Source organism: Haemaphysalis longicornis, unplaced genomic scaffold, assembly GCF_048455015.1.
Source record: "Haemaphysalis longicornis isolate Haplotype H1 unplaced genomic scaffold, Haemaphysalis longicornis Haplotype H1 scaffold_2, whole genome shotgun sequence".
Classification (NCBI taxonomy): domain Eukaryota; kingdom Metazoa; phylum Arthropoda; class Arachnida; order Ixodida; family Ixodidae; genus Haemaphysalis; species Haemaphysalis longicornis.
Window position 1 is genome coordinate 105,048,210 of NW_027526295.1, and position 25,912 is coordinate 105,074,121.

The following is a 25,912-nucleotide window of genomic DNA, read 5'->3' on the forward strand; positions in this document are numbered from 1 at the left end:
TTAACGACCGCGTATACCGCCATGAGGAAGCCCGAATCGGGCGGGAGCTGAAAGTCAGTCAAGGGTCAAAAGTATTAGGGGCTCACTGGACGTTCTGTCTACCAGGGTTACCCAGCTCAAAGCTACTGGATCCGGCCCTCCACGTCCGCTCCACGTCCGGCACTGGTGACTCGGTGGCCGGGATGCTTCAATGGTTAGGTGGCCAGGCTTTGTTGTACGATCAACGGGATCGCAAAGCAAAGGAATGTTGGCGGCCCGGAGCACAATTATAGGCGGCATGGTATGGACGATGCTTTAAGACAGGCCGCCCGACAAACGATGGCCGGCGAAAGGTTTGCTTTTAGTTGATTGATTTTTATTTGTGCTATATTTGGGCTTTGCTGAATACCTCCGGGATTCTGTATGAAAGCGAGAGGTGGGTCACGTGGATATTTTGCACCCACCTAGTTTTGTTTCCCTCTCCCTCCCTCTCAAATTGGGACATCCGTTTTATGGGTGGGGTTTTTGGGGTAAAACCGAGTAATTTTAAAATTTTAGGAGGATTGAGACAGAGGGGAGAGGACAGCGGCGAGCTCCGCTCGACGTGGGCCTTGCCCGACCTCGTTTATACAGTCATGAGCCTTGAGAGTTGCAAATACGTTGTGTAAATAAAGTGTACATACTGTACATTTTGGGTTTGAGTGGAGTAGCTCATCGTTGGCCATGTGCTGTCGACCACGAGCCATCGTTTCATCGGATCATCGCCTCGATCATTAGCGACCAATTCACCTGAGTTTAACTATAACGATTACAGGTGGAACTGTAGCGATATCTGCATTATTGTGGAAATGCAGGGCGTTACACGTTTCCCCCTTTTCCATCATTTTTCTATATTTTTTCTTTTTTTCATTTTTCAAAATTTTGTGCGACCAGTTACCTCCATTTACGCGATTATAGCGATTACAGCTGCTCTCCCGCGATACCTGCATTTTTGTGGAAATGTAGGGCGTTACACAGTCCTGGCTGTGGGGGTTGCTCGGCAAAGAATGCTACGCATTAAAACTCCTCCGGCGTCTGCCTCCCGGCACGACCTTCGCCAAGCCGCGTGAGCGGAGCCAAGCCTCGCTCAGCTACCTATGACGTCATCGCGCGCGCCGCGACCGCTCGACGTTCGAGAACACTCGGCCCAAAATTCGTGGTGTGATGTGTCGTGCGCTCTTCTCCACGCCAGTTTACGTGCGCTCGCGCCTGAAGTGCGGAGCACAGCACAGCTCACGGTGTATACGCCGAGTTCGCGAAGCCGGTAGACGCTCGTTCTAGAGGAAAGATTTGAAAGCCTGCAGACAAAACGATCCGGTCCTGCCAGTCATGAAAAACTTTCAGGTGCAAGTTCGGAAATCGATGGGAAGGGTCTCTGACACAGGGACCGGGGCGCTGCTGTTTCTCAAGCCCTGCGTCACTATGGCAAGCTGCGGCAGTTTTTTTTTTTTTGGAAGACTACTACTTTTGTATTATCAAAGTGCCACCTTTTTCTAAGCGGTACTAGCTTAACTATTGCTGGATCGTCAATGACATCTAGCACCGCATTCCGTCGTGTCAAAAGACTATCTATACTGCTATATACGCCATGCTGAGGAAAATATTATTACGCGCGCTAGTAAGTGATATCAAAATCCGCCTCGAAGGAGCCGCTGGATGACCTACGCATTTTGTTTTCTTTACTTTTTGAAAACTCAATGCAGTTTTTTTTCCTCCGCCAAATTTTCATAAATGCGATGCACCCTACTCTTCACAGATGCCCCATTTTTTACTCACTAGGTAGGACACAAGTAGCTTTGGCAAATCAGACGTGACGTCAGTTGGTCCCGATGTGGCAGCAGTTCATACTCGATCACCGAAAGCAAAGAAATCGTTATCACATCAGCCTCCTGAAAACATGGTACTACAACTGACACACACAACATTTTGCCTAGAGAAATACACTTACTGATCGATTTCCTTGCACTATAATATCCCTCCGGGGTGCCTTCAACGCATGAATTATTATTCAAGGTTATCCCTCGACCATCCTTCGGAAAGCCCCACAAAATTCAGCAGAAGCTTCCAACCTTACTTTTTCAATGCTCTGACGTCTAAGACCCATCTTGGTCTTCATGACACCTTCCTGAACTTGGACTGGACGACTACGCTTATAATCACACACTAGACTCAATACACAACCAACTGACCATGTGATCATGTCCTCAATTTGACTGCACCTTCCGGTAAGAAGACCTGAGCCCCATAAATAATTCAACGCCTAGACTGGACCTACTTTCGAACGGCTTCAGCAGCGCAAGCTTGTGCTGCATCCATGCAAGAGGCGGTAAAATGTGTACAACCGGCGCCCCGACCTGGCACGCGGCCCTTCTGCATGATGACGAGGTTTGGGAAGTTGGCCCATCTTGCAAGGGAAATCACCCATACAGAATTAGGCTACTAGAAAAACAATTTTGTTCTGTCATCCAACAGTTCGCGAGTTCAGTAGTATAATCTCTTGTGTGCCAAGAGACAAATCATAGACTCCTACATGGCGAATCTATAGAAACTCGTTCACGCTCTCACTACGAACTACGGTTCTCGCGGACGCCCGCATACTAATTTAAAGAGGATGTACAAACAATATAAGCTGATTTTCTCTTGTCAGCGCAAGATTTCTCCAACACACGGGACTAACCTCACTGCAGCTTCGAGTGACGAATGTGGCATAAAGCCGAGAAATGCTGCCCATATTTTATTCCAGGCTCTTTCCACTGATTCAAAGACACTAGAACAACATTACACAACATGTTTTTCTCACGCCAATACTAACCATCCTCGATTACTTCTTAAAAACAGTCGACTGATAGCGTTGACACCAAATTTGATCTACCATTCACTTCATGCAAACTCCGTACTGCTATTATGCACGGTCATCCTCAGTCCGCAGCACGTAGAAGGGCATCACGGGAAAACAACTTCAAATTCTACCAAATAAATAACTCCAGAATCTGCTTAGACGTAGAACCCACTTGGCGAGAAGGCACCATTCTATTTGAAATCAAGTTTCTCCGCATCCACCTGGTCGCACAATTTTGTGTGTTTGCAACAACTGCCAAGGCCTCCACGTACCTCCATCATGTCTCTATGACTTCCATTTTAAGGAAATCATGCAAAGACTGATAAATACTCGACTCATACTTTACTAGCTGGAATACGAGAAGCCATCAATCTAACACCATTTCGACGATGTACACGGGACCTCATGTGTGAAAACCATGCCTCAGATTGTATTAGGGCCCGAAAAGGAGGCGCAAAATTTGGAATTCGATCATTTCAGCGAGCGCCCTGTGTTTTTTCACATTGACAATGAAAAAGGTGCAGCATGCGCTCCATGCTGCTCCTACGTCTCTTCATTATCCTCTTCGTCGCGTGTCTCCTTTGTACCCGCCGCGGTGGCTCAGTGGCTAAGGCGTTGCGCTGCTGAGCACGAGGTCGCGGGTTCGATTCCCGGCCGCGGCGGCCGCTTTTCTGATGGAGGCGAAAAGCAAAAACGCCCGTGTGTACGAGATTTCGGCGCACGTTAAAGATCCCCAGGTGGTCAAAATTAATCCGGAGCCCTCCACTACGGCGCGCCTCAACGACTACGTTGCGTCGGCGCGTTAAACCCTACGATCATCATCATCATCTCGTGTCTCCTTTGTAACCACGTGACATTACCGCTGGAGGTTCAAATACAATTTGCAACACCTCATAAGGAAGCAGGATTTAAGAAAAGCCTATTATGGAATCAACCGTGCACCTATACCAGAGGAATTAGCTCGGCCTTACCTACTACTGACCTACACACCCAAATGTGGATCTACAACATTTTGCAAGATCACCAGTTTCAACTTCCTGGCTTCTACCTTGGTTGGGAGCCTTCTACTTACTACGTATATTGTGGTATTCCACAGGGCTCTATCCCCTGAGCACACTTTTAAAGACGATAGTGTTTCTTGGGCTACCTGAACAGGAAAATTTGGTCTGTCTGTCTATTACTCGAATCAGGCAGCCGGCCAAACTGAGCAGATGCTCCGCAATAGTCTTAAATAGTCACTGTCAAATCTAAACGTCTGAGTCCGGTTTTAATGCTCATACTTGTCAACATTGCTGAACAAGAACTGGACGTTATGCAAGTATAAGGCAAGAAACGAATACATGAGTAATATTTGGAGTGTCCCTTAGTTAAGGAAGTTACGAGTGCTTGCTTTTTGCGATAGAAAATAAAATACTACATCAACGGCAGAAAACGGCCGCCTGCTGTTGTCAGCGTTACCTGGCGCCATTTTAAAAAATCAAATGGCAGCAGCAACGAAAGCTTCCACTAGACGTTCTGCGTTCCGCTTGGAACGCTCGTGGAGTAGGGCAACGTGGTTCTACAAACGCTGTAGTTGGGTGCCTTACGGTAGCGCTGGCATCGAGGCGCCCGACTTGGTGCAGTGAAACGCGGTAAATTTAAATTTATTTTAGCACACCTGTAGCGTGTTATCTAGGAAGGAACGAGACGGGAGAGGAACAGCATGAAAGGTGAGTGGGAAAGAGAAGGGATGCCTTTACTTGCCAGGGACGGCAGTCGACTATCATCTTGCGTCGACGTTTGCAATGAAATGAGCAGATGCGTGGCAAATTTTTTAATATTGTCACGGAGTAGTTGGAAGACGACGATGAGGGCCGCTACGGCTATGTGCTGTTTGGGCTGAACTTTAGAAGAGGACGAAGGGCTTACAGCTACCGGTCTCTGTACTCTCTCGCTGGCATTGCTCAGCATTGTAATTTTCGTCAATACACTGTATTTGCGTGGTTCTGCCTCGTAACATCTTGGTGGAGGTTGCGGGCTTTTCCCATTTACCACGGAACTCCGCAGTGGTCGTCAAATTTCGCCATTCAGGATGCCTAACAGAACCGACCCTGTTCCAGGCGCTGCCATTCCCCCCATCATCGTGTCTCACCATCGAGAACCTGGAATGTTTACCGGCAACGATGGAGTCGACGCTGATGAGTGGATCCGTATGTTCGAGCGGGTCAGCCGACTTAACAGGTGGGATCCCACAGTGATGTTGGCCAATGCTGCGTGTTGCCTGAAAGGCACAGCACTGACATGGTACGACACCAACGAAGAGACATTGACCAGCTGGGACGTCTTCAAGGAGAAGCTACGGGTAGCGTTTGGAAACCCTCCTCACCATCAGCTTGCCGCCAAGAAAGACCTCGCGTTTCGTGTCCAGAGTTCAACCGAATCGTACAGCACATATATTCACGACGTACTTGCCCTGTGTGTCAAGGTTGACCGGGCAATGCCTGAGGAATAAAAGGTTGGGCACATCTTTTAAGGCATTGCGGACGACGCTTTCAATTTACTGGTTTTCAAGAACAGCTCAAACGTGGATGACATCATTGCAGAGTGCCGACGCTTCGAGCAAGCCAAAAGCCGCCGTATTGCCAAAAACTTCGTCCGCCTTCCGAATACGGCCGCTACTTCGTGCTGCGAGGATGTGCTGCTTCGCCCACACGACGTCGCCCCACCCGCTCCACCTGAGACGCTCACCAGAATAATTCGTCGAGAAATTGAGGCCATGTCGCCAGCCCCGCTCACAACACCAAGCGGTGACAGCCCATCCATTTCTGTTATTCAAGCTGTCGTCCGCCAAGAACTTGACAACTTGGGCCTTCACCCGGTTTGCGCCATGAATCGTCAGGACGTCTACCCGGTTCTGCAAAGCCCCGCATCAATCTATCATACCGCACCTCGTCGTTTCCGCAATCCCGCTGCCTGGTGGACCCCTGACGACCGTCCGATTTGCTTTTGTTGCCATCGTATCGGACACGTCTCCCGCTACTGCCGCAATCGCCCTTACGATGCTGTCCGTACTTCGTATTCCAGGCGACCTGAGAATGCTCCCCGACGATTTTCACCCGATCGTGATACCAACAGCGCCGACGCCCCTGCTTCGTTCCCCAGACTTAGCCGTTCGTCCTCGCCTCATCGTCGCCAGTCCCTGTCCCCCGAAGCTCGCCGTGCGACGTCACCGTGCCGCCCCGGCCGCCTCTTCCCGGAAAACTAGATCGTGCAGCTCTCAGAGGTGATGCTGCATCGACGACCCCGACCGAAAATCCTCTGCCCATTTTATCTGCACCTTGCAACCTTTTTGATGTCCTTGTTAATGGAGTTCCTGTCCAGGCGCTAATTGGCACGGGCGCGAACATATCTGTGATAAGTGCGAACCTTTGCAGCCGACTCAAAAAAGTGCTCACTCCTGCCCCATCCCGTGTTCTTCGTGTTGCTGATGGAACTTCCCCTACCGTTGTCGGTATGTGTACCGCCCGCGTCACCATCGCCGATCACCCAGTCCCCGCTTTGTTTACTGTTTTGCCCCACTGCCCCCATGACCTCATCCTGGGCCTTGATTTTCTTTCGGAACATTCTGCGCTTATCGACTGTTCGGAGGGCTCCATCAGCTTTGATCTACCTTGCCCCGAAAGTGTGCCCGAGGAAGTGCAATGTCGCCTACATTCGACGGAGTTCATTCGTCTCACCCCGCGAGCTGTTACTAATGTCCTGCTTTCTACATCGCCTCCTGTTCCCGACGGTGACTACTTCCTTGCCCCACAAACTGACGCTCTACTCAGCCGAGACGTGGCCCTCCCGCACACAGTGGTGCGTGTTTGCAACAACCGCACTACTCTACCTTTGCTTAATTTTGGTGCTTGTCCGCAAATTATTCCTGGTGGCATGACCATCGCGATGGCTCACCCATTGGACCAGTGTGACCTCTTGACCCTACCTTCTGCCTCGCCCGCATCCGCTGCCGGTTCCTGTACCTCCCCTTCACCGAAAAATGCCTTCAGAACAATGATTTCACCCGATCTCTCGCACGAGAATACTGCAGCCCTTTATCGCCTCCTGCTCTCTTACAGCGACATTTTTGACTTTGGCACTTGCCCTCTCGGCCAGACAAGTGTGCTCAAGCACCGTATTCACACGTGTGACGCCCGCCCGATCCACCGCAGGCCATACCGCGTGTGCGCAACTGAACGTCGCATTATACAAGACGAAGTCGACAAAATGCTCGCTAAGGACATCATCGAGCCCTCTTCCAGCCCTTGGGCGTCACAGGTAGTACTGGTTAAAAAGAAGGACAACACGTGAAGATTTTGCGTCGATTACCGTCACCTGAACCACATAACGAAAAAGGACGTGTACCCTCTTCCCCAAATTGACGACGCCCTTCATTGCCTCCACGGAGCAAACTATTTTTCCTCCATCGACCTACGTTCCGGTTATTGGCAAATCGCCGTGGATGAAATGGACCGAGAAAAAACCGCCTTTATTACACCGGATGGTCTCTACCAATTTAAGGTAATGCCTTTCGGACTATGTAACGCGCCTGCCACGTTCGAAAGGATGGTGGACGCTCTCCTCCACGGCCTTAAATGGACCACCTGCTTGTGCTACCTCGACGACGTCATCGTTTTCTCTCCGACCTTTGAAACGCATTTAGAACGTTTATCCACGGTCCTGTCTGTTTTCCGTCGCGCAGGTCTTCAACTGATTTCATCCAAATGCCGATTCGCCCAACGTCAACTTCAAATTCTCGGTCACGTCGTGGATGCCCGCGGCGTGCAGCCCGATCCCGCCAAAATTCACGCAGTCAAAAACTTTCCCCAACCGCACACCGCAAAAGACGTCAGAAGCTTTCTTGGGCTATGCTCCTACTTCCGCTGCTTCATACAAAATTTCGCCCATATTGCCAGGCCTTTAACCGACCTCCTCAAGAAAGACGTTCCATTCACGTGGGAATCTGTACAAGATTTCCACGCTTATTGATAGGCTTACTACCACTCCTATTCTAGCCCACTTTGACATTTCTGCTCCAACCGAACTACGCACTGACGCCAGTGGTCACGGCATAGGAGCGGTCTTAGTGCAGCACCAGTCTGACGAAGTCCGCGTGATCGCCTTAGCCAGCCGCCTCCTTTCGGCCGCCGAGCGCAACTATTCCATAACCAAACGCGAGTGTCTCGCTCTCGTGTGGGCAGTGGCGAAGTTCCGCCCATATCTCTTTGGCGGTCCGTTTTCTGTGGTCACGGATCATCACGCCCTGTGCTGGCTGCAATCACTAAAAGATCCTACGGGCCGCCTTGGCCGCTGGGCTTTGCGTTTGCAAGAATACTCGTTTTCAGTCGTGTACAAATCGGGACGGTTGCACCGTGATGCCGACTGTTTATCGCGTTATCCCGTGGATACTCCAGACGTAGCCTGGAATGACACAGAGGCCTGTATTTTTTCCATCTCCGCCCTGCTGCAAATCGGTGCGGAACAATACCGGGACCCCTTCCTCCGATCAATAATCGATCGCCTCCGTACATATTCTCCTGATCGAACCTCCCAGAATTACGTACTGCAGGACGGCGTCTTATACCACCAGAACTTTCAAAACGATGGCCCAGACCTGTTGCCTGTCATACCTCTCCTCACTTGCGTTCCACCGTCCTTCAACAACTTCATGACCATCCACTTTCTGGTCACCTTGGCGTTACGCGCACATACGCTCGCGCACGCCGCCGTTTCTTTTGGCCTGGCTTGTACCGTTCGGTCAAGGAGTATGTTCAAGCTTGTGACCAGTGCCAACGGCGAAAGGTTCCCTGCAAATTGCCTGCTGGACTCCTTCAGCCCCTTCCTATCCCTCACGAACCCTTCGCCCGCGTCGGTCTCGACCTCCTGGGGCCTTTTCCTGCATCCACTTCTGGCAATAAGTGGGTTGCCGTTGCAACAGATTATGCAACACGCTACGCCATAACGCGGGCCCTACCCACAAGCTGCGCCACTGACGTCGCTGACTTTTTCCTTTACGACGTCATTCTGCATCATGGAGCACCTCGACAGCTCTTGACCGATCGGGGCCGCAATTTCCTCTCTAAAGTCATTGCCGATATTCTTCATTACTGTTCCACTAAGCATAAATTGACTCCCGCTTACCACCCTCAAACGAACGGCCTCACGGAGCGCCTAAACCGCACGCTGCTCAACATGCTTTCTATGTACGTTTCCTCCGACCACCGGGATTTGGATGCCGCCTTGCCATTTGTAACCTTCGCCTACAACTCCTCCCGCCATGACACAGCTGGTTACTCCCCTTTCTACTTGCTCTTCGGCAGGGAACCCGCTTTACCCTTGGATACCCTTGTCTCGCCTGCCTCAGCTCCTCCTAGTCAGTACGTCAGCGACGCCATTGCACAGGCTGATCTCGCTCGTCAGATCGCTCGCACACGCCTCACTTCGTCACAAGCATCCCAGAAGTCACTCTATGATCGCCACCACGTCGATGTCTAGTTCCATCCAGGTTCATTGGTGCTACTGTGGTCCCCCCAGCGTCATGTAGGACTTTCGGCCAAACTACGTTCTCCTTACACCGGTCCTTATCGCGTGTTGCGCCGCGTCACCGACGTTACGTACGAAATCACGCCGCACCCGCCCTCCTCTGCCCAGCCTCACACGGACCTTGTTCACGTGGCCCGGCTCAAGCCTTACCACCCCAACACCTAAACGTTATGTCCCCAGACGCCGTGGCGGCGTTTTCCCGCCGGGGGGGTTGTGTCACGGAGCAGTTGGAAGACGACGATGAGGGCAGCTACGGCTATGTGCCGTTTGGGCTGAACTTTAGAAGAGGACGAAGGGCTTACAGCTACCGGTCTCTGTACTCTCTCGCTGGCATTGCTCAGCATTGTAATTTTCGTCAATACACTGCATTTGCGTGGTTCTGCCTCGTAACAATATGAACCTGGATCGAGTTGCCCGTAATCCAGAATTCGAAACCGCAGCCTTATTCACGATGCATGCAGATGATGAAATTATTTGAAAATGGCTACAACTCTTTGGATACTATGATAATACTTCAATCAGCAGCTATATTCCCGCAAATTCCCTCCACCTTCTTGGTCCTGGTTTGGCACCCTATAAGCCATCAGAAAATCGGTAAGTCTGTCATTATCTTCCTAGCTTTTGCCTGTGTAAATTTCACCACTGAATCCACCCGACTCCTCGGTATGCTTGGCACGCCGTTGGCACGCTGTCCGTGGCTCCAAAGCATACTTCCTCAACAACACCAACCCTCGAACTCTTCAAGCGCTCGATCATGCCACTGCCTAGCCATACGTGTTTTCCTCGAACACACCAACACCTCTTGAGTTGGGCGGGCCGGTAGACTCCAACCTATCACTAACATCGTTTCTAAAGCCAAATAACAGGTAACCACCAATTGATCCCTCATTGACGAAGGCATAGCTCTGATCGAATGGTACGCCCAGCACCCATTTCTTTATGATAGTATTCCCACTTCACTCACAACGTGGCGTCAACGCACAGCAGTAGATTCAACACTTTCAAAACCCATTCCCCGAACACCACCCTGCGTAGGCACCGCAGTCGGCAGTTGGGGTCATCCATAAACTGTCTGCCAACGCACCCTTAACCAGAACCCATAAGAAGATGGTTTGCACCTAATGTCCCTCCACGTTGCTCCTACTGTCATACCTGTTCACTTGTGTACTCCGCCATCTCTCGTAAACTCCTACCGTCGCCCTTTATTAAAATTTCGCCCCACCTTCTAATGAACATGAAAATCATTTTTACATATACCCGACCAAATGCATCCGGATACACTAGATAAACTAGCGAGTGGCCTTGAACAAATATGAATGATGGGCCTCTATTGCGTCACTGAGCAGGACTTCCCACACTGAACCATGACTGCAAACATTCAGTTCCAGGTTATTATGTGAAGGTGGATGACCAGCGGATCTATTTTATGTGTTATTGGTTGTCCACGAACTCTCGCTCAAACCACAAAGTCACGTCTGGGAAGCGCTCAGTAGGATTGTGACCACGCCGACATATTGAGTTTTCCGCCTCGAGGTTCTCGAGGTATCGACGGGCATTGCACTTACGCTTGGCGACGGAGACCCGATCGTCGTCGGTGGTCTTCTTCCGCCGCGTTGGCATTCACTGCTGCCTATAAATTATGAATAGGCTTCCCTGAGCAACATGCAATGTGGGAAAGCCAGCTTACAGATTCCAACTTTAAATCGATGTCTTTAAGGTGATTTTACTTTTAAACACAAATGCTTTTCTAGGAAAACATTTTGCAAGGGGCTACACACGCCATCATGTATAAAATAATGAAGCGCAGAAGGCGGTCAGGTACCGTAAGAAAAAGGGTATACATACAGCACGAGGCAAGTGCGGTGAACCATGGACCGTGCAAAGAAAACCGGCCTCGTTCAACATATGCAGGAAGCACGGTGGACTTAGCCTATATATAAACATATGCAGGAAGCACGGTGGACTTAGCCTATATATAAAAATGCTGCGCTTCATAAGAACCTTAGTGCTGATGGAAAAATGTTCCTCTTTTCCTTTGCTTTATTACCCCCTTCCCCCACTTGGGCCACGGCTCCCCCTCTTGCCAATATAAGTACTACTGCTACTCAGATTCGGCCACCCGCCTTTACTCAGTACACTATTATATGACTGTCCCACCGTGCAACTCATCTTTCAAAATCCTACATAACTATGTGCGCAGCAAATATATCGTGCCGAGATAGCTCAGACGGTCGGTCGTCTTGCCAGATCAACTCGTCTTAGTGGCTGTAATCCACCAAGGGGTATTCACACCAACGTGACAGGATTACAATCCAGGCGGCAGAGGGAGAACAAACATGAATTTATGAGCAAAAGTGCTTATATCAGGGAACAATTACGAACTTATCAGCGCTTCGTCTGGTTATTCACTCATTCCCATCTGGTGTAGCAAGCACTGCCGCCATGACAGCCGGACTCTCCAATTAACAATAAATAGTTCTTTCTGTCTCTTCAGTTGTGTTTATCTGCTTAATTACAATTTCGACAACTACAGCAAATCTGCCCTGTGCAAGGGCCGCTGAATCATCCACAAGTAAAAAAAAATATTTCTCAATCAACCCGTAAATCAGTTGGTTGCCGCGCGCCCACTTCTAATGAGAGGCGCAAAGTTGCCGTGCTCGGGAGATCCGGCGACGCACCAGACACAACCTGCCCAGGAGTCTCAACGCTGGTCACAATACATTGCCGCTCCAACGCACACACGAACACGCTGTTCACGCCAGCCCTACTTCCCCTCTACAGAAGCAATAAAGGCACCGCATCCCAAACTGTGTGCACTGTAACGTATTGCAGGATCAAACCCACATCCCATGGGGTTGCCCAACACCAAGCCAAATAGAGCACACCCCACTACAGAGTGGCTGACTACCACAACCAAGTTAGAGGAGCACAGGAGCCTGGCGGGTTTCATCATGAAGGCCGCCAGGAGCTGCCCTGAAGGAGACGGCTCTTAGCCTCCTACACCACCCCTTTTCTTTTTCTGTTTCCAATCCGAAAAAGTATTCTGTCTCTCCATTCTTCAGTTGAATTTTCTTGATGGATGAGTTGTTAAATGTTTTAAACCTAACGCCATGTTGGTTAGTAGGTCAGCTGCAAAAGGTCGGTGCTGTGAATCGCTAAGACAGCGCAAAGTATATTAGTGAAAGCATACTTTGTACATAACCTCTGTAGTATCAATTTGAACAATAGCAGACACACTTTTCGTCTACAGTTTGGAGATTCGCAGGGATGAAAGCCTGCATCTTTCTGGTGATTGGTGCAACCATGAGTGAGCCAAGGCGCACACGAAACCTTTTGCGCTCTCATCCTGTAAAAAGGTATCCTGTAGGTGGGGTTACGGTTGTGGGAGGGGGGTACACCTATTGTCTTACGTTCCAGAAAACGTGTTCGTAGTTTACAACAACTTTCTGATGGGAACGTTGGGTGACCAAGTATCTCGCTTCATTTTTTAAACAGCGAAGCTGTTTAGGAAATGCTAATTTTTCGCGTACCTAGTTAAAAATACCAAGAAATTGCCGAGTGTGCGCACGTGAGCGCGCACACGTGAGCACGGGCCTCACGGCCACCGCCTAGGACTTAACAAATCCAAGAAAATTCCGAGCGTGCTTGTGTGTGCCTGCCTCGGAACGACCTCCCAGCGTCCCCTGCGCACGTTTGTCTAGCCAAGCATCCCCACTTAAGGAGATTGTCCAAAATTGCGGCGACCGCCTGGCAGTTAAAAAACAGGAAAACGCCGAAGTGGTCGTGTGTGCGTGCTCGCGGCGACCGCCCGGCGTCCCCGACGCACGTTTGTCAAACCAAGCATACCGACTTAGGGAGGTTGACCAAGATTTAGAAAGAAAGTCTCCAGCGTTCACCGTAATTGTGGCAACACTTGCACGGAACTCAAGCGTTCGTAATGGGAGCACTTGCTCGGAACGAGAAAGCATGGAGAAAAGAAAAGTTTAGGAGGGAGCGTCACGTGACTATCGTGAAGCCTAGTCATAAAAAATAAAAAGGAAAGACTGATGGGAGATGCCCTGCCTCACGTGATAGGCAAGCGGTAGTTCTTTGCGCCTCACGCGGCCGCCCGCCTGCCCGCGCTATTCTGCGTCGTTCGTTTGGTTGCCGGGCCTCGGACAACCAGCCCGCGTTCTGGCTGCGACGCGAGGCGGAAAATGATTTGTTCTTCCCGCGCCCGCACCCAACATCAGTGGTTCTCCACCTCTTGTTTCCTAATGCACTGAAGGAGACAGCAACGCAAAACAAACGTCGTCACGACAATTGTGGCACGTTCAACGTGCCACCATGCCGGAGTGGCCGATACGGCGAATGTATGCAAATGCGCACGCGAGCGAAACCAAAGCTTTTCGCAGCACCTCTCAGCATCTGACACTCGTTACAGCGCTATGATGTAAAGGGAAGGTGGCGCGATAACTCCCAGCAAAATTTTAAACGCAATCGTCAAAGCACACCTGGCAAAAACCACGCACCCGAAGGCCGCTCCGTGCTTGTTTACAGCGGCGCGTTCGAGCAAATCCGGTCGTGGTTCCAGCGGTAAGCGTCAAATCCGGCTCGCAGCTCGTGAAGGTGCTCTCTGAGCATGGGATCTACGTATCGTGTCGCTTTAAACAGCGACAGTACTTCCATGATGCGAGGGTGGGAGCGCAACGCTGGCGAAAAATTTCGTACGGCGCCTTCGGCAACGCCACTTGCCTCCACCTCCCCCGGCAGCCTGCCGGAGCCACTAAATGCTACCGCGGGCCTGAGAGTGGTGCATCTTCCATAATGCATTGCGCGGGAGGAGCCCGAGGAGAGGAGAATGCGGCGTAAGAGGAGGTTGGCTTGCCAAAGCTGTCCCGCCTGACGTCATGCTCCCTCATATATTTTTCTTCCTCCATGCGAGAAAGACACGTCGTAGCGTACACCCCTCCAAGGTGATGTCCAATGATTATCAAATCAAAAAGTATAAAAGAAGCTCAATAGAGTATAGGTCATTGCAGCAGAAAAGAAGAAGCAATTCGGCTGCAGTCATGAACTTAAACTTTCGTGATGGTCATGAATGTTACGTACAGCTTCGCTATCTTCAAATCGTACGCGTTAGTGTAAGCTTCCTTTATTTTTAGGGTGTTTAAATGATTAGGAACGGAGGGCTTGTTGCCTGATGACTATTGAATTGGCCATCCGCATAGTTTTAGTCACTGTATCATTCTGAGGTACCAGGCATCCCCACGGCCTCACCCCTTCGTGAGAAATGTTCAAATCCACCCCCTGAACTCCGGGAGCCATATCTTCATGCCTGGATAATATTGTCTTTATCATGTTAAGCTTTCCTACGAGATACTTATACAGCACCCACTCAGTGTTAGTCTCCAGAACATTGTAGTGCTATTACCGATGAAACTTGCAAGTGTTGTAGTGAATATAGTATAATAGTAGGCCAATCTTTTCCTATTCCATAATAAGATTTCCTTGCGTCAATTCCAATAATTCTTGTTTGAATGGCGCACTAAAATACACGTCTTCAATGCACCCGCTAAACGCCTCGCTTCATAATCCTCTACAAACCTCGGGAAGAGTGTTTCATGGTGATCGTACCCATTTTTTGTGGTTCCAACAAAGTCCCTGGCTAAAGAAAACGTTTATAATGTACTGAACACCTTCCGTTTTTGAAGGGCCTTCGAGGGGGTGAAATAAAGTTTAGGGGGTCAGAGGAATTTCTTCAATTATAAACAAGACTTACAACTATTCCCTATTTCCTGCTAGCCCCATGACGCGGGATTGATTACTGGCCGTGCTGGTTGCTTTTCCGGTGGAAGCAAAAAGCCAAAACACCAGTGTGTTGAGATTACAGCCCACGTTAGAGACCCTAAGGTGTTAATATTATTCGGACCCTCCACTGCGCTGTGCCTCCTAGCCCAGGTGTGGTGTCGGCGCGTAAAACCCCCGGAATTGGACTTTCTGTATCTTCAAACTCTACATTACAATTAAAACGTTTTTGCAAAACGTATGCTCATTTGTATATGCTTGCCTAAAGTTCATATGCTCAATTATAAATGAGCGCTAGTATCGACGATGCACCGAATTTAGCAAATGATTTACCTTGGCTAGGTATAAACCCATAAATAAGGCTCACGTTCCGTTTTTTTTACGTTAATTTAGTTTTTTAAGTCATTTGACCCAAGATGAAGTGACCATGTTGACTAACTGCCTATTAAAATACCCAGGTGCCGCCTTGGCTTGATACGCCAATTGCAATACCATTTAACCAGCAGGTTAAAAAACAGCTATACTTTTCTTTAGTTGACTCAAAGTTGGTGTACTGCCATCTCATCTAGGGCACGTTTAATAAAACGAATCCACATCGCCTATCTTCCCTCCACAAGAATGACCTAGAAATGATATTGGTGCCGGTATCTGCGTCTGACAACAAACTATTTCAGTCAATTATTGTGTTACCGTTTTATAACATGTATCGGCTCTGCTAGTCAAGTCTAAGTTATCACCAAATCAAAGAAGTCTTTACCTTATTTTCTAACAAATATTCACTTAAGAAAGTAACATAGATCCTGCGTACAATTTATTAGTAGGGCAGAAGTCCAGGACTTATTTTGGTGATAAAATATTTGATGACCACATAGTAGCTTTGTGTAACACTTATCCTCGTCTAACTGGATATGCTAAAAAATTTCATCGTTAATTGAGTTCAAAAAAGAAATGAAGCTACTGCTGTCTTCAAGAGCGAATAGCACGTAAGTAAGCCGTTCTCATTCCTTGGTATGGCCGGTCTTTTGTTTTGTCTGCTTTGCCTGTGTAATTTAGTTATCAGGACTGCTCTAAGTTTGTCGTTGTCATTCTTGTTGTACGCCCTGTCTTTTCTTTTGTCTGCATCACCTGCATAGTTAATACGAGGACTCATTTCACTGTGTCATACAAATTGCCTACGTAGTATCTCTATAACGCATATATTTATTTTTTTCCTTTTCGTGAAGCTCTTTAGTGATCCCGTATGTGTGGCGCTCTTCTGTTCCCTTTTTATTGTTTATGAGTTCTGTAAATCATTGAAACTGCCACCTATCTCTCCATTATGGTCCTACGAAGAACCGCACACGTCTTACACTATTTGTAGTTACGCAGCCATGGCGCCCGTGGTATACACCCGGGGTTTCCGCCTCATCAGGTGACAAATTAGTCTCATTTAGCCGCATCTTGTGAACAGTTTGCGTGAGTGTATTCATGTCCCACATAAACATGTCTAGCTATCTATACGTGGTCAAAGTGTAAACGCTATGTATGATGAATGTGTCAGTGCTTTGGAGTACGAGTTGGCTACCCGGCACCCATAATTAAATGTGTGTATTTATGCACGCGCTAAAGTTTCGGCTCCCCTCTCAAGCCGAACGCTTCCCTATACCTTCAAAATGTATGTTTTACCCGCGCAAAAGATCTCTTCCCTAGTATTTGTCGATAACGGTGTAAACAGGCTGTGTGTGTGTGAAATGTGAGAGGCACGATTCCGATTTCCGTTCATCAAGTAGCTGTCATGCGTAGGAAGCAAAAGGCACTGCGCTCTGTAAATGTGCCTTTTATTGAAACTGCTCTTAGAAGCTGACAAATTATTGAAACTCTCCTCGCGTTTGACATAAATTTATATATACTACCGTTATTTCGCGTGTTTGGCTTGTTACTAATAGTACATGCAGTATAACTACAATTTCCAAATAAATAAAAAGCTCTTCTTATTTATTTTATTTTTGCGGAAGTATTCTAACGCTACTTGGGACATGTGTTTTATGTCGCGGCAGTATGCTTTTGTTAGGAACTATTGTTCAGTATAGAGTGCAGGTGTGCTGCGATACCGTAGGCTCCTGTAGTGAAGCCTATAGGTTTCATCATTGGTATTTCCATAGGTCAACAACCTGCCAGCTGGGAAGACATTAGGCGGAACTAGTTCCATTAACTACATGGTCTACTCTCGAGGAAATCGGCTGGACTACGACAACTGGCAACAAAAATATGGAGCTACAAATTGGTCCTACGACGACGTGAAGGCGGCCTTCAAGGAAATCGAAAAATCATACCTTGGAAAATGGCGAAGTGAGTAACTGGTCTTAAACTCCGCCGAAAACTAAGCCATTCTGCGCTCTTGCCTGCAGTAAATAATTTCATGTCTCTAAGCTTTTGAGTGGGTTTTTTTATCTTGAAGTAACGCTGCGGAGCTATGTTAATTTCCTGCCAGATTGTTTGCACGTTGCAAACGCAGGTCAAGCACCCGCTTGTTCATGTGTTGGATTACTCAATTTCTGACTAACCGCTCTCAGTTTGCTTTCGTTAACAACGTCAAATCTAACTCTCTTCCTGTTAAGTGTGGAGTGCCACAGGGATCTGTCCTTGGCCCTATTTTGTTCCTAATCTACATTAACGACTTGCCTAACAATTTATCATGCAACCTTCGCATGTTTGCAGATGATTGTGTTATCTACCGCTAAATAACCAACACATTTGATCAAGCACCACTACAGAATGACCTTAATGAAGTATTAAACTGGTGTGACCGTTGGCTTATGACCCTTAATCCTAACAAATGCAAATTAGTTTCCTTCCACCGCCGCAAAACTCCACTCCGATCTTTCTATGAAATTGCTAACGTACCAGTCGAAACAGCCGTATGCTATAAGTATCTTCGTGTAACATTAACCCCTGATCTTTCCTGGCGAACACTTATCACTAACATGATTTCATCAGCCAACCGATCATTAGGATTAGTGCGTCTTGTGGCCTACCAGTCGCTAATCTGGTCCAAACTAGAATACGCATCACCCATCTGGAGCCCCCACCAAGTTTATTTGATCAACGCCATCCAAGCCGTGCAAAATCGCGCCGCTCGCTTCATTCATTCTTCATATTCTTACGATGTCAGTGTGTCATACCTTAAAAAAAATCCGGTCGGCCAAGTCTTTCCCTTCGACGCAGAATTGCTCCTTTGTCACTGTACCACAAGTTGTACCACAGCTCACTCCGCCAACCACATTACATCGCTCTCGCCGCACGCATTTCCCGCCGCACTGGCCACCCACTTCAAGTCTTCCGACCCCGATCTGGCACCTCAACATTTTCTGCATCATTTCTCTGCCGCGCCGCCGGAGAATGGAATGACCTTCCCCACGATGTAGTTTCAATCACCTGTCCATCACGTTTTATTCAATGCGTGTCTGTGCATCTGCAATGTTATCCTGTGGCTTTTGTATCTATGTTGAACAACCCACCCCTTATGTAACACCCCCCTGTGGGGTCTTTAAGGAAATAAAGTGAAGTGAAGTGAAGTGAAGTAATTGATGAATAATGTTTATGACTATAACTGTAGTCAGGCGGACTGTGGCTTAGAAATATAGGCTGTAAAGTAAGAGTAATAAATGTACGTGTTATGTTACACGAAAAACATATAAATGGAACTAATCGAACTATGAACAGATTTAATTCAGAATATTTATAAGTAAAAGCTCGCTAATTCGACACCAGTTAATTCGGAAATTCGGATAATTCGGACGGCTCAATTGGTCCCGGCCAAAGCGCATGTTAGTCTATGGGACCAAACCTTCGTTATTTCGTCAGAATTCGGCCCCGCACCGCTTAATTCGGACAAATGCCGACGGCTGCCGCTGCACAAAAGTTTGGTAAATTAGCAACACTGGAACCACTGGAGTGAAACAGAAACCTGAGAGGCATCGCCATCGTCATCAACCACGATTCTGACGAAGAGTCATGCGAGGAGGTGCAGCCGCGACATCATCGCACCTCACGTGAAGTCTCGGAGGCGCTTTTGATATTGGAGGACGTTTTCCTGAGCAGTTCCGACAGTTTGTGTGCTGTTGGCCACTTGGAAGAGTTAAGAAAAATTTTAATGTCAGCCGGTATCTGCGCGAAAAAGCAGATGACTATTACAAAATACTTCAGCAAATAAAGGTATGCGTCTGCAACGTGATTTTAATGTTGTTTTTCCTATTCATTCAGTAATTTGGCCTTCGGATAATTCGGACATTTTTCCCAGTCCCGTGAGATCCAAATTAACGAGCTTTTACTGTATATATATATATATATATATATATATATATATATATATATATATATATATATATATATATATATATATATATAAATATATATATATATACATATATATATATATACATATATATATATATATATATATATATATCGGCGAAATCAATAGGTTGAGGTCGGCAAATTATCCGCTGTGCAGCATATATATATATATATATATATATATATATATATATATATATATATATATATATATATATATATATATATATATATATATATATATATATATATATATATATATATATATATATATATATATATATATATATATATATATATATATATATATATATATATATATATATATGTAGCGTTGATTATGGACGCGATTGATGTAATTGTCAGAGGCAACCATGCAAGGACAATTCCCCGTTGGGGATATTCGGCTTGGTGCACGCCCGACGACGAGGAGGCAGAAGCATCGCTTGGGCACGGGCCGATCGAGGATCGCGTCGGACATAGCTTGCTGAGCACGAAGAACCTCGGCTTCTCCGCAGCTCTAACTGCTCGTTAGTGGTCCAATAAACCACGCTTCAGTTTGGTGGAGTGTGCGGGTTCGTTCCCAGCGTGACTCTACCTTCGCATCGCAAGACTCCGATACCACATCCTGGAGTTACGAAGCAGGCGGCTACAGCCCGTGATGCAGCTGAACACCGACCGGGACATGGCACCGCAGCCCATCATGTGTTCGGGTGTGCTTCGCCAGCGCGACCCCCCTAACTTCGATGGAACGGATGACAACGACGTGGAGGAGTGGCTGTCGCAGTACGAACGAGTAAGCGCGCACAACAGATGGGACGATCGCATGAAGCTTAATGACGTTGTGTTCCATTTGGACCACCTAGCCAAGAAGTGGTTCCACAACAACGCCGCCACCATGGCTACCTGGGCTGAGTTCAAAAATCGTATTGTCGAGGTCTTCGGCCGTCCCGCCGTACGGAAGCTTCTTGCTGAGCAGCGTCTCCGCACACGAGCACAGCGTGCTGGAGAGACCTTCACAAGCTATATCGAGGATGTTGTGGACCTCTGCAACCGTGTTGATTCAGCTATGGCGGAAGCAGAGAAAATTAAGCACCTGATGAAAGGAATCGATGATGATGCTTTCCAGATGCTGTTAGCGAAAGATCTGCGAACCGTTGCTGACATCATCACCCACTGCCGAAGCTACGAAGAACTCCGCAGACAGAGGGCGCTTACCCGGAACTCTTCTGCCCAGGGAGAGCCGCTGTCGAGCTTGACAGAGCCGGGGGCCGATGCATCCTTGATGCGGCAGCTTCAGCAGTTTGTTCGCGAAGAAGTCGCTCGGCAAGTGTCCCTTCTTACCCTGGAGCCTGGATTAACGATGCCACCGTCTGTTCCTGGCCCATCTCCACGATACGCAGTGCCTCCGCAGCCTACCGAAGTGACTCCTTCCGTTGTCTCGCCGACGCTTCCAGCGCTTCGCCACATGATCAAGGAACAGGTGGCTGAGGCACTGCCACCCACTCTATACTATGCACCCCTCACGTATGCCGAAGCTATGGGGAGACCGGTACAGCCAGCTGGGACGTCTTTTCGGGCCATGCCACCAACCCCGCCACGCTCTGCGGTACACAGAAATCCGCCACCGGTGAATCCGTGGCGCACGGCTGATAATCGCCCCATCTGTTTCGCCTGCCGACTTCCAGGCCATGTGGCCCGTTACTGCCGCCGCAGCGTGCCCGGGATGAATGATGACGTTGGAAACCACAGATTTGGCTTTGGCTCTCCACACGGATCTCCGCAGCTAATGACAGACGTGTCACCCAGGTCGCCGTTGCCTGCCTCCGGTTACGATTTTAGCCGTCGTGACGCCGATAGCCGCCGTTCAAGCTCCCCACGTCGCCGCTCACTTTCGCCGATGCGACGTCGTTCAAGCCCAACTGAACAGGAAAACTAGCCGCCGCAGTTCCGGAGGCAAGAGCTGCGCGACTTTCGAACTGTAAAAGGCCTACAAATGTAATCGACGTATCTGTTGAGGGTGTACGTACAGTCGCACTAGTCGACACAGGCGCAGCCGTTTCCGTCATTACCGCCGATATTTGCCGCTCGCTTAGAAAAGTTACGACGCCACTGCCGCAATTTTCGTTATGTACCGCAACTGCGCAACGTGTAAAACCTTTGGCAGCCTGCACGGCGCGTGTCACAATCCAGGACGTCGTGTACCCCGTCGAGTTCCTCGTGCTGCCATCCTGCTCCCATGACGTCATTTTAGGCTGGGACTTTTTATCTCGCAATCGCGCAATAATCGACTGTGCGCGTGCGCAAGTAGAATTTGATTCTCCGTTAGACGCGCCTTACGCCGACCTTCAGTCCACTGCCCCTGCAAAGCTCACCGTGGCTAACGACACGGACATTCCTCCACGCTCGGCTGCTCTCGTACCGCTCTGCTGCTCTTCCATTCCCGACGCACCTGTTGTTTTTACGCCGTCGCCCTTATTTGTCCACCGAAAATCGCTGTCCCTGCCATTCGCCCTACTGACAGTTCATGCTGGCACGAGCGCCATAGTAGTCAACAACGAGTCCTTGGAGCCCCTTCGTCTCCTGCACGGTGAGGTCCTTGGCTGCGTCGAAGTTGTTGAGCCACAGCTTGTCACCGCCGTACCAGACGACTTTTCGTCATGGGTTCCAGTGGCTGGACTGAGTCCTGCCCCGTCAGCACCAGACCTGTCGCCTCCGGACATTGGCGCTTCGATCGATCCTACCCTCAGATCAGACCAACGAGTGAGGCTCCTCGCTCTGCTATATCGGTTCCGCTCTTCCTTTGACGGCGCAAAGGCACCACTGGGCCGAACATCTGCAGTTGCTCACTCCATCGACACCGGATCGCATGCACCACTGCGCCAACGACCGTACCGTGTGTCGCCGAAGGAGCGTAGCACTATTGACGAAGAAGTGAACGATATGCTCGAGCGGGGAGTAATTCGGCCCTCCAACAGTCCCTGGGCGTCTCCCGTGGTGCTTGTAACGAAAAAGGACGGTTCCATCCGCTTTTGCGTAGATTATCGCCGTCTGAACAGCATAACGCGGAAGGATGTCTATCCTTTACCACGGATTGACGATGCCCTTGACAGTTTACAAGGCGCCGAGTTTTTTTCTTCCCTTGATCTGCGGTCTGGATATTGGCAGGTACCCATGGCGGAGGCCGATCGCGCGAAAACGGCGTTCATCACTCCTGACGGCCTGTATGAATTTAACGTCATGCCGTTTGGCCTGTGCAACGCTCCTGCCACGTTCGAGAGGATGATGGACACCATTTTGCGCGGCCTGAAGTGGAAAACGTGTCTATGTTATCTCGATGACATAGTCGTTTTTTCTCCCGACTTTGACACTCATTTGAGGCGCCTGGAGCAGGTTTTGACTTGCCTTGCCGAAGCCAGATTGCAGCTCAACATGAAGAAATGCCACTTTGCGGCGCGAAAGTTGACCATACTGGGCCACGTTGTGTCGAAGGAGGGAATTCTTCCCGACGCCACCAAACTTCGCGCGGTCGCCGAGTTCCCTAAACCGACCACCATGAAGGCTCTACGGAGCTTTATTGGACTATGTTCGTATTTCCGCCGCTTTATTCGCAACTTTGCCGCCATAATTGCGCCCTTGACGGCGCTTCTCGGCAAGGAAAGTGGTATTGGCGCTTGGTCGAGGGATTGCGATGAAGCGTTCGCAAAGTTACGGCGACTCCTTACTTCCCCGCCTATTCTGCGACACTTTGACCCGACCGCGCCAACAGAAATCCACACGGATGCCAGCGGCGTCGGAATTGGTGCAGTGCTTGCCCAACGAAAAGCTGGTTTTGACGATTATGTCGTCGCTTATGCCAGTCGTACGCTCACAAAAGCTGAGTTAAATTATTCGGTCACGGAAAAGGAGTGCTTGGCCATCGTATGGGCGCTTGCAAAATTTCGACCATATTTGTACGGTCGTCCTTTTGACGTTGTGACGGACCACCACGCATTGTGTTGGTTGTCGTCGCTCAAAGACCCGTCTGGCCGCCTTGGTCGCTGGGCTCTGCGACTTCAAGAGCATGACATCCGTGTGCTGTACCGTTCCGGCCGGAAGCATTCAGACGCTGACGCCCTGTCCCGCTCCCCCCTACCGGCGGAAGACTCGTGTTCCGTTTCTGTTGCTGCCGGCCTGTCGTCCCTCGACATCACGGACATGCCAGCCGAGCAGCGCAAGGACCCCTGGATTGCTTCGCTTATTGACTTTCTCTCTGGCGTGCCCTCTGCTCAAGAATCGCGTGCGCTGCGCCGCCAAGCTGCCCACTTTGCAGTTCGCGACGAAATGCTGTTCAGGCGCAACTACCAATCAGGAGGTCGCAAATGGTTACTGGTAATACCTCGCCATTTGCGCACGGGCATATGCGCATCCTTCCACGCTGACCCCAGCTGCGCTCACGCCGGTGTGTTAAAAACGTATGAGCGGCTTCGCCTACGGTATTACTGGCGGGGGATGTACACGTTCGTCCGCAAGTACATCCGGTCATGCATCAACTGTCAGCGGCGCAAATGCCCTCCTACTCCCGCGGCGGGCCCGCTGCAGCCATTGCCGTGCCCAGAAAGACCGTTCGATCGCATTGGGATAGACCTTTATGGTCCCCTTCCGTGCACAGCTGCTGGCAACCGTTGGGTCATTGTGGCAGTGGATCACCTTACGCGCTATGCAGAAACCGCTGCTCTAGCAACTGCCACGGCACGTGACGTCGCGTCCTTCCTGTTACGCCACTTCATACTTCGCCATGGTGCCCCTCGAGAGCTGCTCAGTGACCGAGGTCGCGTCTTCCTGTCGGAAGTCATCGAAGCCCTCCTGCGGGAATGTCGAATTGTTCACCGAACTACGTCGTCTTACCACCCGCAGACGAATGGTCTCACAGAACGATTTAACCGCACCTTGAGTGATATGCTTTCGATGTACGTGGCGTCGGACCATTCGGACTGGGACGTGATACTTCCCTTTGTCACGTACGCCTACAACACGGCCACGCAGACGACGACGGGATTCTCACCTTTTTTCCTGCTCTACGGGCGGGAGCCGGCATGCACTCTTGACACAATTTTGCCGTATCGCCCAGATCAGACCGAGTTCGCACCCATTTCGGAAATAGTCAAGCATGCCGAAGAATGCCGTCAGCTCGCCCGCTCGCTCACATCTGAACACCAGCAACACCAGAAGCATAATCTCGACGCTTCCACCGCGGCTCCCACCTATAGGCCTGATTCACTTGTCTGGCTTTGGGTCCCATGCCCAACACCCGGTCTCTCACCGAAGCTTGTTGCAAAATATCATGGACCCTACAGAGTCGTCAAGCAAACTTCAGCAGTGAATTACCTCATCGAACCGGTTGCGCCCGCACCCGACCGTCGACACCGTGGACGCGAGATAGTTCACGCCAACCGGCTGAAAGAGTACTACGATCCTGTGGTCTCCTCGGCACCTTGAGTCGCCAGGATGGCTCCTTTTCCACCGGGGGCGAATATTGTAGCGTTGATTATGGACGCGATTGATGTAATTGTCAGAGGCAACCATGCAAGGACAATTCCCCGTTGGGGATATTCGGCTTGGTGCACGCCCGACGACGAGGAGGCAGAAGCATCGCTTGGGCACGGGCCGATCGAGGATCGCGTCGGACATAGCTTGCTGAGCACGAAGAACCTCGGCTTCTCCGCAGCTCTAACTGCTCGTTAGTGGTCCAATAAACCACGCTTCAATATATATATATATATATATTTATATATATATTATCCGCTGTGCAGCATATATATATATATATATATCAGGGTGTCGAACCGAAAAAAATACCGGTTCGGTTACGGTTCGGGTTCGGGTGAAATAATTTCGTTCCGGTTCAGTTCCGGTTCGACAAAATCACGTGCCGAACCGGTTCGCGAACCGGTTCGGGAGCTTGAACCGGTTCGCGAACCGGTTCGATGATTTGAATTGTCACTGAAATTAGAAAAAAAAAACATTTAGTAGTTTAAAGCGACAGTAAAGTCAAAACACAAACAAAAATTCAAAATGCTGCTGTTCCCCAAGGGCAGTGGCGCAATTGCAAAGCAAACTTTAAAAAATCACGAGATATTAGAAAAACAGATGGAGTGGTGACGATTTACTACCTACTTTCTCGTCCAGACTTTATGTTGTCCTAGCGACTATTCATAAAGCCACCGCCAAGAGATATGACGGTGGGATATATATTCTGCCCTTTCATTTTTTGGTGAAATCGCAATCGTCGCTATGGAATCGCCTATCACGCTTACCTTGAAGCCTTAAATTTAGGTCTGCGTACTGGCGTGTTGAAATATCAGCGCTTAATACCAATGGCGCACATTTTTT

At 49.3% G+C, this 25,912-nt stretch overlaps 1 protein-coding gene across 1 annotated transcript in view; it reads left to right on the forward strand.

Moving 5' to 3' along the window:
• The window catches only part of LOC144169091 (alcohol dehydrogenase [acceptor]-like), a 94,096-nt gene that overhangs the window by 24,067 nt on the left and 44,117 nt on the right, over positions 1–25,912 (forward strand). Inside the window, exon 3 of the mRNA XM_077698099.1 lies at positions 17,347–17,533. Coding sequence (XP_077554225.1) covers positions 17,347–17,533 — 187 coding nt within the window. The remainder of the gene's footprint in view (positions 1–17,346; positions 17,534–25,912) is intronic.